The 15,312-nt window shown below is 43.0% G+C and overlaps 1 protein-coding gene across 1 annotated transcript in view; it reads right to left on the bottom strand.

The window, feature by feature from the left end:
• Nucleotides 1-7,434: 7,434 nt before the first annotated feature.
• Nucleotides 7,435-15,312, bottom strand: part of HTR1F (5-hydroxytryptamine receptor 1F) — a 101,844-nt gene continuing 93,966 nt past the window's right edge. Inside the window, exon 3 of the mRNA XM_005422366.2 lies at nucleotides 7,435-8,635. Within this exon, the coding sequence (XP_005422423.1) occupies nucleotides 7,494-8,597 (1,104 nt within the window). The 5' untranslated portion in view covers nucleotides 8,598-8,635 and the 3' untranslated portion in view covers nucleotides 7,435-7,493. The remainder of the gene's footprint in view (nucleotides 8,636-15,312) is intronic.

Consider the following 15,312-nt stretch of genomic DNA (forward strand, 5'->3'; position numbering starts at 1 on the left):
GAGCTCGGCCGGGGCCGCTGCCGGGCTCAGGTGCCGCTAGGGGGACCCGCCCGCCCGGGAAAAGGCTCCGCGGCCCGGCGCACCACCCGGCACATCCCCCGGCACATCCCTGGCCCTGCAGCGAGCCTCCAGCGGCTCCGGGGCCTGGCACGGCGAGAACAGCCCCAAATCGCCTCCTGTTCCTACCCCTGGCTGTGAACTCCTGGTTTCTTGCCCGCGGAGGGGAGCTGGGGTTGCCCTCTCACGAAGTGTCTGGAGGCTGAGGCAAAGCTGCTCTGTCCCGTGAGAACCCGGCCCTTAGTGGGAGCCTCTCCCTCCTCCCCTTTCGTCGGTGTTTCCCTGTCTGCACCTGAGCCAATAATCCCTCGCTCCTCTTTGGTTTTCTTTGTACGGCTGAGGATGAAGGAAGGCAAAGCAGGTTATCATTTCATAGCCTTCCTTGTTCCCCTGAAGGATCTTTAAATGAGAGCTCTTTAGCCCAACTATACAAAATAAGTCAAACCTGCTACTGGAATAACGTTTCCCCCTCCCTCACAGTGTGCAGTGTGTTGTGGGTGAGAAGAGTGTGGAGTGGGGTGAATAGAAAGGGTGGTTCAGAGGAGTGTCACTTGATTTATTTTCTCTTAAATCTAGGCTGCTTCCTTCTATTTCTATTTTATGCCCTATTTGCAGGTTTAGAACTTGGAGGGTGTTCCAGTTGCTTTTTGTTATTCTTCTCCAGTCAAGTGAAAGAGAGGAGTGCTGGAGTAAATTGTTATGGAGTGCTTTAACACCATGTTCAGTGAGCTGGAGACACAGGTGAGGGCCAGGCTGGCAGGGGCTGGGGAGGATTGGCATACCCTGGGGTATTTAACTAAGCAGAGCAGGAAACGTGGTAGTGGTTTGGCTGTGTAAAGTTGTACTTCTGAAATATAAAGCAAGATGAGCATCTATCCCTGCCACGTCTAAAGCAAGGGACAAAGTCTCCATTCTCGAGCTCTCCAGGTGCTCGAGGTGGCTTTTGAGAAGGCAGGAGGGTATTGGAATGTAGATAAGATTTTAAAATATCCTTTCTTACTACTAATTTTTTTTTTCTCTGCCGTTTGTACCTCTCAAGATCTCAGTACTTGCAGTTCCCCAGCCTCACTGGCTGAGTACGGCTGGTGCTGACCAGAGTTGTCACAGCAGCTTTGGAGAAGGATCACGTGTGCTGGGCTGTGCAGTGCTGCACTGACCCTGTGTGGGATGGGGGTGGCAAAACCACCTCCTCTCCCTCTCTCAGCTCCAGGAGGTGCCAGGCAGCTCCGAAGTGAACTGGCACTTCTGTTTGCTGGATCTGAGCTGTGATGAGTTCAAGCAAGTTTACTTCAAGGCTGCCAAGCCCTATAAGGAGAAAACTGCTCAGTCTTTCTCTCTCCCTGTTCTCCTCCTCCTTCCACTTTCCTGATTTGCCTTGCTCCACAGGTCTCATTTTCATCCCTCTGACAGTAGTGTGTGATTCCTTGTGCAGCTAAGAAAAGCTTTCCTGCTCTCCCTTCCCCTCCTTTCACCTCCCCTCCACTCCAGGACCTCAGGATGAGGTGCTGGCTGACTTCTTCCCTTAGCTTTTGGTTTTCTGACTATAAAAATGAGATAAGACCTACCTGAGATAACTGATTAATTAATTAGTATTTCTTCCACACTTTTAAAACCAGATGAAAGCAATACTTATCAAAATGGAGGATACCATCAATGAAAGAGGTTTGAAACAGTCCAGTAGTAACATATATTATGTGTGTGAAAAATGAAGTCCTGCCTTGCTGTTATGGATATATCCTGCTTGGAAAACTGTTTTGGGTTCAAAATGATTGCAGTTTACTGGCTATTAGATTTGGAAGACAAATCCCCAACCTGCAAACATGTAGCTTGAACTTTTCTTATCTTAAATTCCAGTATTTTTGCATATATCTAAGCTGATAGATCACCTCAGGCTTCAGAGGTGAACTTTTTGATGACAGAAAATGCAAGCCCTGTATTGACCAGAACTGTTGAGGTAATTCAGCACTGTTTTGCTGATCACTGGCATTCTCCTTGAAGGGATCTCTTTTTGTGTCTGGCTGGGGAGCAGTGCTGCTCTGCGTTGAGCCCACCTGGCCATGAGTCAGTTCAGCCTGCCTCCAAAGTAGTAGACGAATGTGAAAGATTTTTTTTTTCCCTGTGGATGCAGGCACAGCTTTGCTGCTATTGGTTAGTGGTGTGTGTTTGTGGGGCAACTATTTTCCAGTGACTGCCAGACTAGAAACATCTGGAGTGTAAACTGTCTGATTCCTTATTTTGTGGCTGTGGACTGTTTCATGCAGCTTTGTGCTGTGAAAGATAGGGAACCAGGCTTAGCCAAGAGCGAGTTGCTTAGCAGATGCTTGCTGTCATACAAATTAACCACAGCTTTTGCATCTTGGAGTGCTGCCAGAGCACAGAACCAGCTATTGCATTAAATGTCTACCACCAGTCATGATCTAAACTGAAAGTGAGAAGATTAATCCCTCTTCTAGCATTACCTTAGCAGTTAGTGCTTTTTGTGGTGTTAAACATGTTTTTCACCTGTAAACCCAAACCATGAAATACAGCTCTGAGTTTCAGAAAAATGGGTGTACAGGAAGAAGGGAAAGGTCTTAATTTAGTGAGGAGAAAATATCATCCATGTATAGGAGGTATCTTGCTATAAAGTGGAAAGAGAGGCAAATTTTTATTAGTGCTGCCCATCTGGTACATAGCAATGAATACCTTCAAAACGATATTTTAAGTAATTTTAGGCCTATATTATATATATATGTAATATAAACAAGAGTAGATACAATTGGTTTGAGCTATTAATGGATTAAGAGCAATAGCATTGGATAAGCAGCATCTTTGACTTTACACAGCCCCAACCAGGATTTGAAATTCATAATTGTACTGATGTACTTTGACTAATGAAAATGAGACGCAGTACTTTTTCCTTGCCTAAAAATATTCTCTTCTGAAATTTTCCTGAGTTGCAGAGTTCTTACTTAAGAAGTAACTCACTTGAACGTGAAGTAAACAACTGAAATTTACGAAACTCATACTTTGGTAAGTTAGGATGGAAAGCGAGGATATAAAGTTGCTTTCAGTCCCTGGTGTTCATTATGTGTGGGAGATTTGACACCAGAAAGTCTGTTTTGAATTTGGCTGGTAACCTTGGCTGTTCACAGCCCTTGCTGCTGACTTCTGTTTGTTCTGTTCTCTGTAATCTTTCCTTTTAGCCAAGATCAGTATCATCAGAGATTTAATTTTTTGGAGTTACTTTATGATGGCTAGAAACAATCATAAAACCATTTTTGTTTCTTTTGGAGGTTTAGCTTTTCTGGTTGAGAAGTGAAGTAAGAAATTTGATCCTAGTTCTCCAGAAGACAATGGAAGATCTGACACAAATTGGTTTAATTAATTTCAGGATTTCACAGGGAAGGAGATATCAACATCTTGTGTTAACTTTTAGCAGTTCTGCTATTGGCAGTACTGTCACTTTAGTAGGACTGACACATGTTAGGATTCTTCCTAATCTTTACAGGTCTACTACAAGGGTTTCCTCTCACTTTCTTGCAGGATTTACTCTTTGGTGTGCAGAGTTACAAAGAGCCCTTTTTTTTGTTCTGTTTTTTTTTTTTTCAGCAGCAGCTACAGCAGTGATTTTCTGTTTCTCTTCTGCGAGGGGAATCTGACGTGCAAAGGTCGAGTAGTAATGCGTACTTGCCTAGAAATAATGTGCTGAGTTTGTAACTGCTGGAGAAAATAATTTGGCACGGAGCTATTTCCGTGCACCTCCCCAGCACCGAGAACAATCAGGCGCCAGCTGAAGACAGCGACTGCCAAAAGCGCATTTGGATGAGGTGGGTGTTTCTGGGTGGTACAGTCATGTGTTAACAAGTGTGACTGCATCACTAAAACAAATGTATTTTTGAGTCCCCAAGCTCTCTGTAGGGGTATGCCATCCTCAGGAGGAAAGGACACCAATAAAGCCTCTGGCAGGGATGAAAGGCAAAGAAATGAGTACAGCACAACGAGGTGGATCTAACTGCTTATTGTTTGTAAAAACCATCCACCTGAGCTGGATGTCATGTTCACAGCTGCTTCAGGAACAATTCTCTGTGAAAGCTGAAGTGGGAGTGGGTCAGCTGTTCCAAATCCAGTTCTCTGGGTGTTGGAAGAAATCTAAACTGGTGGGTGGGCAGCAAACAGCAATGGGGAGGGCAGCTGCAGCAGTGATAGGGACCCAGGAAGCTTTGTGCAAACTCTGGAGTACATGTTAAACCCTTTCCCTGAAATACACAGAGTCTTCTGGCGGAGGTGGGAAACCAGACACTTTTTTTTTTTCTCTTTGCTGAGACTGAACTCTCACAGAGCACAGAGCTACTTGCAAAAAATCTTAACTCCAGTGCATAAAATTGCTCCTTCAACCTGGTGCTAAGGTCCAGTGGAAGCCTGTCTGCTTCACAGGGAGGGAAAGCAGCATCCTGCAGACATCTTAATGTCTATCCATTTTGAAAAGGGAATTCTTGTATTTTTTTCTGAATGTATCACATGCATGGGTAAATGCTAGAGCTGAAATGATACTGTGTGCTGCTGTGTGGGGAAGTGTTTGGCACAGTGGGTTCTGTAAGGGAACGAGTGATGAGTTGCAGTCAGACACCAAGAAATGATGGTCCACAAGCAGCAAGTGCTTTTAATGGAATAACTTCCCACTTGTTTGATCAGATTTCTTGTAGTTGCCTCTCCCACCACTGTGCTGAAGGGTGAGCAGATACAGCTCAGTGAAAACAAAAAAGAAACCACCCTGCATCTTGAGAAATGTTTAGCAGCTTAATTAGTTTCAGAGTATAATACTGTTAACAGTGCATAAATGACAGATATTTTCTGTTTATCTACATATGGTTCCTTCTTTCAGCTTCACCCATTATTATTTAAATGAGTATTTTAAGTATCTTTTCTCCTGAAAAGCAGCCCCTATTTTTCCTTCCAATTTGATGTCACAAGATATTGTCAAACATCTTACTAGTAAGAGGATAAACAATATAGTCTGTACTCCAGGAGCCATAAAGGGAGAGGAATGGATTTCCCCAAGACAACCAGGGTTACAACTCAGGAAATGTGGGAAGCAGAGGTCTTCAAAAGTGGACGATTTTGTGGGGTTTTCTGTGCTGCCTCCTGCTAATCCTTTTGGAAAGCTAAAATTCATGGCTCTTTCTGGAGACAGCAGAGCACAGCTGATGCCGAGAGCAATTTTTTCTCTCAGCATAATGCAGCCAGTGCTGAGGTCATGGGGGCTGCAGAGGCTGTGCTCTGACTGCAATGGTAATAAAGCGTGCTGGCTTGCACTGAGCATGAGCCAATTCCACTCTGTCACATCCCAGTATCTTCAAAATTTAGCTGTGCCACTGCTGTGCTAGAGCTCCATGGTATGACAAGTGAGCTTTCCATTAGATTCCTGGCTGTGTTAAAATCAACAGCAAATGCACTGTTTCTGCTAATTCTGAATAGCATTTCATTTGGACCTTGATGTGAAAGCAGAATACAGTAAGTTACAAGTGACAGAAAAAAATTAGTTCAGTATCTCAAGTTTCAAACCTCGTCATCTTGCAGGAAACCCTTTTGACAGCTGTTGTGTCAGCTGGTAGCCAGCAGGGAAAATACAAAAATTATTACCAACTCCAGAGTTTGTAATACAGAGGAGGGTGAGGGGGAGAGACAAATGACAGTGTTGACTTTTTTGTGTAATACAAACCACTGAAAGTCTCTTGGAAGAACAATTGCAAGGGCCAGTGACACCTTTCCCCAACTGAAGGTGACCATGGTGCTGTTATTTCTCAGTTCCTTTGTGGTGTCCCTAGGCTGGTGGCCCAGGTGTCAAACTGGAGAACCTTTGCAGGAGGTTGCTGCTGCTGACAGTGTGGTTTGTGATCCCTGTAAGGAGTTTCAAGTCTCTGTTCCTGTGAGGCAGCACTGAATGTCTGACAAAGAATTTGAATTTGGGCTCTTAATGACACAGCCTGAATCTGTTTGTCCTGAAAAGTGCAAAACCTGGACTTTGGTGTGGCTCTTAACAGCTTCATAGCTTGGCATCTAGAGCATGTCAGTCAGGATTGGCCAAGCAGCCATCTTTCAGGCCTTGGAAGGGATTTGTTCATAGAGGTCATCTTTGACTAAGTTAGGGTGGGCTGGACTTCGTGTTAGCTCTGCTGGGAACTGGGGGATATGGATGGATGCTCTGGGGGAAGGCGGGGTTTAGAGGTGAGCTTCTCAGTGAGCATCCCACAGGATCCCCTGCCCAGGTGTGCAGTGCATACTGAGGTCACTCCCTCTTCCCCTGCTGCAGAAAGTGCTCCACAGCCTTTTCCAGAGACCCATGCCAGCACTGTGGTGCTTTCTCACTTGCTTGGAAAGGCAGCACAGCCCTGGTGCTTGGGACAGTTAAGAAGAGGCTCAGGGGCATCAGGCTTCTGAGGATGGAGGGCTGAACATGCTGAGCTAGAGCTGCTCCAGTCCTTCAAACCTTACTGAGCTACCCTCTGTCAGCAGTGCTCAGCCCTGGTATGAGCTGTGGCTGGTTTGGTGCTCCAGGTCACAGGCTCTGTGCCTGGCCAGGTGTGAGGACATGGAGAAAGGAGAATCTCCTTGTCTCCTGCTTCTCTACCTTCTAATATATCCACAAGGAGAACCAGCTGCTCTTTATGAACCTTCCCTTTCCCACACAAGTGGTGTCTCAGAGCACCAGGCACTCCGTGTACCCAGCTCACTGGAGGTGCCCCAGATGTTTGGCTGTTTCCCTTGGGATTATGCTCACATCTGCTGTGGGTGTGCAATGGCAGAGGGCTCCCAACACTAGCTTGCTATGAAACTGGTAACCCATGAGAGCCTCGTGCCTGCTGCTGGGATGTGGACTTCCATAGGGAAGTCCACTTATGGGACAAGGCAGAGCTGCAGCTCACTCTGCAGCTCACTGACAGGATGATGGTAGATATATTTAAAGCTACTACCCTTGGCTGTGAATGGCTTGGCTCTATGCTGCAGGCCTGTGCTGGACTGTTAAAATCATGTTGTCATTCCATGGTGTATTTTCTATCTTATGTCAGTAGGGTTTAAAATGTGTGTGTTGTTTTACTTAACATTTCATTGATGACTGAGGGTTACTTTTAAAAAAGTTTTGCTTCTTCATCTACTTCAAGTACATATTTCCTTCTTATTTAAGGTAATACCTTATGCTTCAAGCTAGGCAGCTGTGCAAATCCCAACTGGATCAGAGCTCCCTCTTTTTCTAGAGCAAAACCAATCCCAGATGATCCATATCTTTAAAACTTGGGCAATCAATGCTCCCAATATTACCTATACAAAAAAGTCATTATAATGTAAATGCAGAGTCCTGGTGCTTTGCCTTAAATACAACAAATGCCATCTCAGTTATATAAATTTATACAGGTTAAAAAACAATGAATGTGTTCTCCTTATATGAACAAAAGCTCTTAAAGGTATTGCCCGCACCGTACAAGCTTCTGGAAGGCTTTCTTGAAATCTTCATTAAAGATTGTGTAGATTAAAGGGTTAATAAGGGAGTTTATATATCCCAGCCATGTTAGGAAATTAGACATGTCCTCTGAGATGTGACATGTTTCACAGGTATTAACAACTACTTCTTTTACAAAAAATGGGAGCCAGCAGATCACAAAAGCCCCCAAGATCAAACCCAATGTTGTTGCTGCCTTTCTCTCTCTTGTGCTGGAGATTCTCTGTTTTTTCCAGGACTTCTCGTGCTTGGATTCAGACCTGGGACTCCGTAAGGTGATGTTGATTTTCTCAGAGCTCACCAGGGGATCTGAGGTCTTCTCTGTTGTGCTGGGCATTGAAGCTGATTTGGTGCTTCTTTCACCTGTGTCCAAAAGGACTTGTCCATTCACACCCTCCTCCCTCACGATCCGGCTGACGCTTCTCCTGTGAAATGTCTTTGCTGCTTTGTAGATCTTGTAGTAAAGGATCAGGATCAAGGCCAGCGGGATGTAGAAGGCGCCAAACGTGGAGTAAATGGTGGAAACGATGTGGTCGTGTTTGATGATGCATTCGTCCTCCCTGCTGGTTGTCTGGTGCCTCCAAAACAAAGGTGGCATGGAGATAAGAATGGATATGATCCATACAACTGCTATCATGATGCCAGCGTGCTTAGGTGTCCTTTTCCGGGCATATTCCACAGCATCCGTGATCGCTCGGTACCGGTCCAAAGCAATGGCGGAGAGGTGCAGGATGGAACAAGTGCAGCATGTGATGTCCACGCTCAGCCAAATGTCACACACCACCTGGCCCATGATCCAGGTCTCCTTTACGATGTAGACAATGCTGAAGGGCATCACCAGCACTGCCACAAGGAAGTCAGTCACTGCAAGAGAGCAGATGAGATAGTTGGCGGGGTGGTGGAGCTTTCTTGTCACAATTATTGCAGTCATCACGAGAGAATTAATGGCTGTTGTCATTAGAGCCAGCACAGACAGGGTAATGGAAATGAGAATCTTGGATGTCGCCCATTTGAAAGGTTCTTCTGATGTACTGTTTTGTTCAGTTGAGTTTATTAAATCCATGTTCCCTTTTAAAGATGATCTTTATCCGTAGCAGTTACCTGTTGGAAAAGTAAAAACAGTCAGATATTGCACCCTTGATTTTTGTCATCTTAAAAGACTGTGGGCCCTAAGCTTACAAGTAGTTCAGACTTATCATTAGAAATTATTCTGACTCCAAACTCCAGCCTGGTTCCTCGAGTGGCTAAAAATACTTACTTCCCTTCCAGCTAGAAGCACTTATTCTGAATGCTTTGTAGAGGAGTCCTGAAATTGGTTTAATATGAACAACCTCATCCTAAAGTAAGCACTAATACTTCTTTTAGGCTCGTGCTGTCTGCTCCACTAAGCAATGTAATGACTGTTGAAACCATTAATGCAGTAGGCATAATGCTTATTTTCCCCATATAAACTCATTTTCCCCATCAATAAGTGACTCATTCCTCATGTATTAGCTAAACATGGGATTTCTTAACTGGGACATAGCTTTGAAAAGAAAATAGAAATCTGAAATATTGCCATATGCCCTGGGGCGACACCATACAAACAGGAGAAGAAAAAAATGGTGTGATGAAAGTGTTGTATTACATCTTCCTCTTACACATCTCTAAAATGAAACATCTTAATAGGTTTTAAAGCTTCAAATGGTTCACTTATTGGCTAAGTGAAATATTAGATGTACATTAGAGCCCTGAGAAATCTTTACTTTTCCTCAAGTTTTGCTGTTCTCTGGTTTCTGCCAAAGAAAACTGAAGAAAGCTTGGGTGCTACTTGTTCTGATAATGACTCTTTCTATGGAAATAGCCTAACTCCTCCTATGGCTCTGCAGGAAGGAAAATGCAGAGAAATAGTGATGAAATAAGTTCTTGGTTGTGTTCTGGGGATACGTTCTTATCAAGAAGAGTTTGAGTATCCTGCAGAGTGCAGCTGAATTGGAGTTTCCAGCTTTTACTGTGAGTGACAAGCTTTGCTCTAAAGATCAGGTTTCATTCTCTAGTGAGTGTTGACCTGCAATTTCTTGTGTAAGATCTACTTGATGAACACCTAAGTGGGGTTATCTCTCACAGGTTTTTGAGTGTAGTGAATGAGTTGCACTTGTGTTACATTGGATGCCACAAGTAGGGAAATATGTGAAATTAGCAAATATTTTTTCTTTCAGAAATTTGATTTCATTAACATAACTAAAGCGTTTTGATATTATGCTGGAGTGGCTGAAAAAGAATCTTGTTTACTGTTTATAACCTTGCACCCAACTCACTCACTTGCTTTGAGATTTTAACCCAGGCAGTGCTTAATATGCTACTGACTGCTCGAGAATGTTTTTAGCACTGATTGACCAACATTTAATTTAATGGAAGCACAAGGAAAGGCAATATATTTTATGTGGTGATATTTGCACATGCTTAGCAGGTACTTGTTCTGTACATGATCTGATCACACGTGTGTGCTTTCTGTGTTCCTTCCTCTGAACTTGAAATACACTTTACACATGTAAAAATAGATCTTTCATCATGTCAGTGTCACCTTAAATCCCTCTGAATCCACACTAATTTCTGTTTTGCAGATATTTTTGTCTACAGCTAGCTGCCTTCTGGGGAAAGAACAGACACATATGCTATTATCTGGTGAATGCTCAACCTCTGCTAAATAGTCTTCCTTTTCAAGCTTGTGCAAATACACAGGGAAAAATGTTTATTGGGAAAAAATGATATCTGTTGATATTCAGCAATTGATCATACTATGGTTAATCACTCATTATGGTTAATCACCTTATGAATTTCTAACTCTTTGGATATTAGTCTTTAATTGCAAGCAAGGAAAAAGCAATTTAGAGCTAATGAAAGCTGATTAATAATTTTTGAAAGATTCTTCAGTTTGAGACTGTGGAGTAAGGAAGACACTCTGGGTAGATTTTTAAGAGTGGCGAGTAGGAATAAGTAGTTTCCTTAATGCTGCTGTGATTTGGAGGCTCTTTATGAGAAGCACAGTGGCAGAAATGTGCACATTTCTGTGCAGTGATTGTGCCTCTCTGTGTGGAGGCAGAGCCATGAGGGCTCTGCTGCTTAGGGCTGCCAGTCACAAAATTTGGGGGCTTTCCTGGTCGGGTGAGGTGGAGATCCATTTCTAACTGGTGCAGCTTTACTGGGTGATCGTTAACCAAAAAGATTGTTTTATACATATGTGGACTTGAAGCACTGGCAGTATTTAAGGATTGCTGCTTCTTTTTCTTTTGATAATGGTCAGAAATTACCTAATTCTGGATTTTTTTCTTAAGTGGAACTCAGTTCAGTCAGTTGCTATGGCTGACTTCTGCCCTCAGCAAGCAACCAACCCACTTTCAGGAGTATGAAGGATGATCCTGTAGACAGTGCACTGGATTAGAATGCAGGAGGGCCGGCCTCTGCCCCTCTGCTTTAGCCTTTCCTTGTCAATTTTTGAGCAAATTAATTACAGTGCTTCTGCTAATTCACTGTAAAACAAGAGGAATTCCCTGGAACCTTTGTTTGTTTTTATTGCTTTCTCTTAGTAGCATGATTGATCTCTTGTGGAATGGGTTTAGCAGTGACTATTTCAAGCATGCAGCTATTTTCAGAAGAGGTGCTGCAGTCCAGATATTTGTAAGGTTACTGTTGTGGAGTTGGCAGCTCAGTGCCCCTCTTGTAGAGCTTATCACTGATACCTCTCCATCAGCTATCTCTGATATCACTCTATCAGCTTATCACCGATAACTCTAATTCCATGGCACCTGCTCTTGCTGCAGATGGAAGTATTGTTTTTTGCTATTACCTTTTCAATACTGAGCTGTTGTTCCAAAACTCTGGAAAGACTTGAAATTTTGATTGCATTACATTGTCCTGAATTTAAGACTGGTGAAAATGGTGTTTCGTACTTTATTCATTATTTATTTATTATTATTTATGATTGTTGAATGAGAGCTCTGTAAACAAAGGAAGCTGCTGTTCACCTAAGATAGCATGCCTCTTATTTTGGACACAGGAATATTATTATTTTGGAGGAATTAGCCACTTCTACAAATCTTTTTTCCTTCCCTTCCAGATCTGGCATATTAAGATGACCTGAATGTAAATATTTCCTTGTCTGTAAACACACACATATATCATCTTACTGATCATATTTACAAGGCATGGATGAAAATGTCTGTGCAGCCTTATCACAAAAGTAAGCATTGAGTTTGGCTAGTGGCCGCTCAAGAAAAATGGATGTTGCAGGTGTTTCAGCTTTTTTTGGGCATGTGTGTGCGTTATTAAGCCCATAACCCACCATTTGTGGCTAAGATTTACAAAATAACAATGTAATTGATCTTGTTCAACAGCCGTAGTCTGCCCTTCCAGGTTTGGAAAACAGTACTGTTCTGCCTTTGAAAACATGAAAAATAATTAAAAATGCCTAATGCTGGAGAAACCTGACTGGGAATACCTTTGGAAAGGGCATCATCAGTCTGCTGTTTGGGGTTCTGAATGTAGACTGAACTGCTAGAAATGTACAACTTTTGATTTTTGGGCCTGTTTTTTTCTTTTTTTCTTTTTCTTAAATATTTCGTTAAGTATTGATGGGGAGAAAACTTGCTGATTAGTGTTTAAGTACTGCTTTCAAACATAGGTTTTCCGAGAGTACTGGGAGGGGTGGGAGAAGGTGTTTACTTTTTTCTGCGTGGTTTCATTAGCAAAATGTGTCTTAATTAAAAACCAGTAACAGTAATCAGACAGCAAAATAAGCCAGGGGTTGAATTTAGGGTGTTTAAACTGCTAGAGGCAGCAATAGCAGCCTTTGTGCTTTAAGTAAACACAAAGTTGTACCAGGGCAGAGAAAGCTCTACTTTTCCACCTTCCACCAGGCTTCAGCTGGCTTTGAAATGAAACACTTCACTTGTCAGCAGGTGTCCCTTGCTCTGTTGGCCTCTCTGACCTGCAAGGCAATTGGATCTGAAATTGTTTATGAGGCTTTATAAACTTGTACAAATCCTTCCTAATGTGACCGTGTGTCTTTAGACACTGACCAAGTGATGTACTAATGACAATTAGCTTCATCCATCATATTAAGTGTGAGTAGAGGGAAATATGGCTGCTTTGGATTAAAAAAAAATCCCATTTAAGAAAGAGGAGCTTGCATGTGGATCTGATAGGGGATGTGTACTTTGATCCTGAACTCCCATGTCCCAACAGAGGAGGAAGGGTAGAGGGACACTTTCACTTGTTGCTTGGTGTCCTTGAATTCTTTCCTGCCAATAACTCTTCCTAAGGCTCCTAAAGCCACAGTGCAACCCTGGGACAGGGCAGGGAAGGTTTGTAAGGGAAGTTTCTTGCCAGCTGAAGGCCGCTGCAGCAAGCCTGCCTTTCCTGGAATGCAAAGTAGATGTCTGTCAGCAGATTGAAGTGCGAAGCAGAAATTACAAGGTTGCCAACTCTCCTTACCCAGTCTGCATTTCTTCATGCTTAAAACCTTATTTTTTCTTTTTTTTTTTCTCCCCCATATCTGCCATTTAACTCAGAGGTAGAGTTATTTCCAGTTCTTAATCTGTCAGCAAATATTTGTATATGCATGCTAAAGTAATGCTTAAGATTCCCTGTTTGGGTGATGCTATCCAATCCATGGGGCTGAGCACAGTTTAGACCAGAAATGTATTGGCAGCTGGAGAAATATCTTAAAAGCTGTTTAGTTTTTGCTGTATGAGTCTCCACAAACTGGATTTATTTATAATTTCCACTTGTAAAAGGTCACAACAGACTTAGAAACACAGACAACAAATAACTGCAAAATTACAGGTAAATCAATTGAACTAATATCAACTAAAGATAATGTGGAATTCTGTCTCCCAAGCACGCCTCAGGAGAAGCAGGGGCAAATAAATAGGCTTTGCAGCATGCCCTGAATACCAATATACCACAGGAAGGAAACAGATCTGAGTCCTGGAGAATAGGTATCTCCATGTCTGAGCACAGATGCTCTGATTTCTTACAGAACGGCAAAGGAAAGTTCCCTTCAGTGCCTTGAACCTGGATTTGGTGCTTTCCTTAGCTGTGTAACAGTCTTAAAAGTCCTTCTGTTGGCAAAATGATGTGCTGCAGTATGTTTTGTGTCAGGCACAGCAAAGATTATGCTTGCTTTAGATTTTCTGGATGTCTCTTTAAATTTGTTCTGCCAGCAGAAATAATCCCAAATGGCTAAAATGACAAAGTCTGATAGACTTAGCCCTGAAAATTACCACTCCACATGTCTACTTTGTCATGTTATTGCAACAAAGATAGGCAGTGCTTCCACTGAAGCAGCTGAAATGCAAAGTCTGAAGCCTTCCTTGAGCTGCCAGGCAAAAGGAATTTGCCCTCTGCCACTGGATACTGACAGGAGAGATGCAAGCACCAACTCCAGCAGGACAGGAACGCAGACAGTGCTCTCTGGTAAAAGGGAAGCACTGGAATAGCTCTGTCCTCATCTCCTTGGTGTGATTAACTCACCTTCACATTTCCCACTGTGATTCCTTCGCCAGGTTCTCTGCTTGTGTGTCTAGGACTGCAGTGTAGTCCCAGACTGCCTGTCAAGCCTGCCTGGAGGATCCCTCCCCTGCTTGTTGTCATCTTATCTGTAGCAACCCCTGCATCTGCTTATGTGGAGGAATGTGATGTTCAGAGGGTAATTATGCATTCCTTGCTGCTGCTAACGTTGAAGTTAAGGGTTTGGCTTTCTGTCTCCTTTTGGAAAATTAGTCACTTGCCTGTGTTTGCTCTTTATTTCATGTCCCTCTGCCATCTGTTTTAATCTAGCTGAGGGGTGGAGGGGGGGGGAGGGAAGGAGGAGCAGCAAGAACACAGGATGATGGACTTGCTTATATAACACATGACTCCCAAATCCAGCTTCAGTTACTTGGGTGGTCACAGAGTGAACCTGTTATGATTTAATCATTTTTGGCTGGAGAAAGAGAAAATTTCATTTTTCTATTCATAGTTCTCCAGAAGAGATGACAGTGATTTGTTTCTTTGTTAGGTGAAGGGATTTGGTTTCCTCCCTTATTTGAGGCTGGTCTGAGCCCCTAGTCCAGATCTCTCAGGATAATGGCCTGGCTAGTTGTCTGTTGTGGTTGAGCCCCAGAGGATCAGGTCCTGGACAATGGTGCCCATAGGAGCTGCTTCCTGCCATCTTTTCTGCTGTTGATGCTCAAAGCTCTTTAAATTAAATATATGTGAGAAATAGTGTTGGAGCATCCCATCCCCCAGTGTGAGCTCCACACTGAGCAGAATGGCACGTCCATGATGATAAAGCCAAAATCCCATGTAACCCTGTGGCCACCACCCTGTCCTTAGAGGGGGTTGGGATCTGAACTTGATGCCTCCATAACATAAGTTAAGGGGCCACTCCCTTCCCATCCCTACTCTTTGGCGTTCCTCCTTTGTTTAATTTGGATCTAACATGCCTGAAATGACCCATTCAACCAAAAAATTTCTGTATTAAGAAAAAGTTTAAAATTTTTACTTTAATCCTAGTGAAGAAAAAGCAAGGTTTCTTTTTGTTTTTACTTGAAGGTTTTTTTTTTTTCTTTTTTTGATTGGTAGTGAATCAAAGAAGTGACTAATCACCCATTTTTAATCTGATTTGTACAACTAGATTGTTCCTCGGCAGGAGTGTCTTGTTTTCATTGCTATCAACTAAATTTGTACAGGGGGTTGAAAATGCAGAATGGCTTTGCTTGTGTTCCAAAAAAACTGCCTTTTCAGGTAAGGGCTTG

The sequence above is a fragment of the Geospiza fortis genome, unplaced genomic scaffold, assembly GCF_000277835.1.
Source record: "Geospiza fortis unplaced genomic scaffold, GeoFor_1.0 scaffold72, whole genome shotgun sequence".
NCBI classification, from domain to species: Eukaryota; Metazoa; Chordata; class Aves; order Passeriformes; family Thraupidae; genus Geospiza; species Geospiza fortis.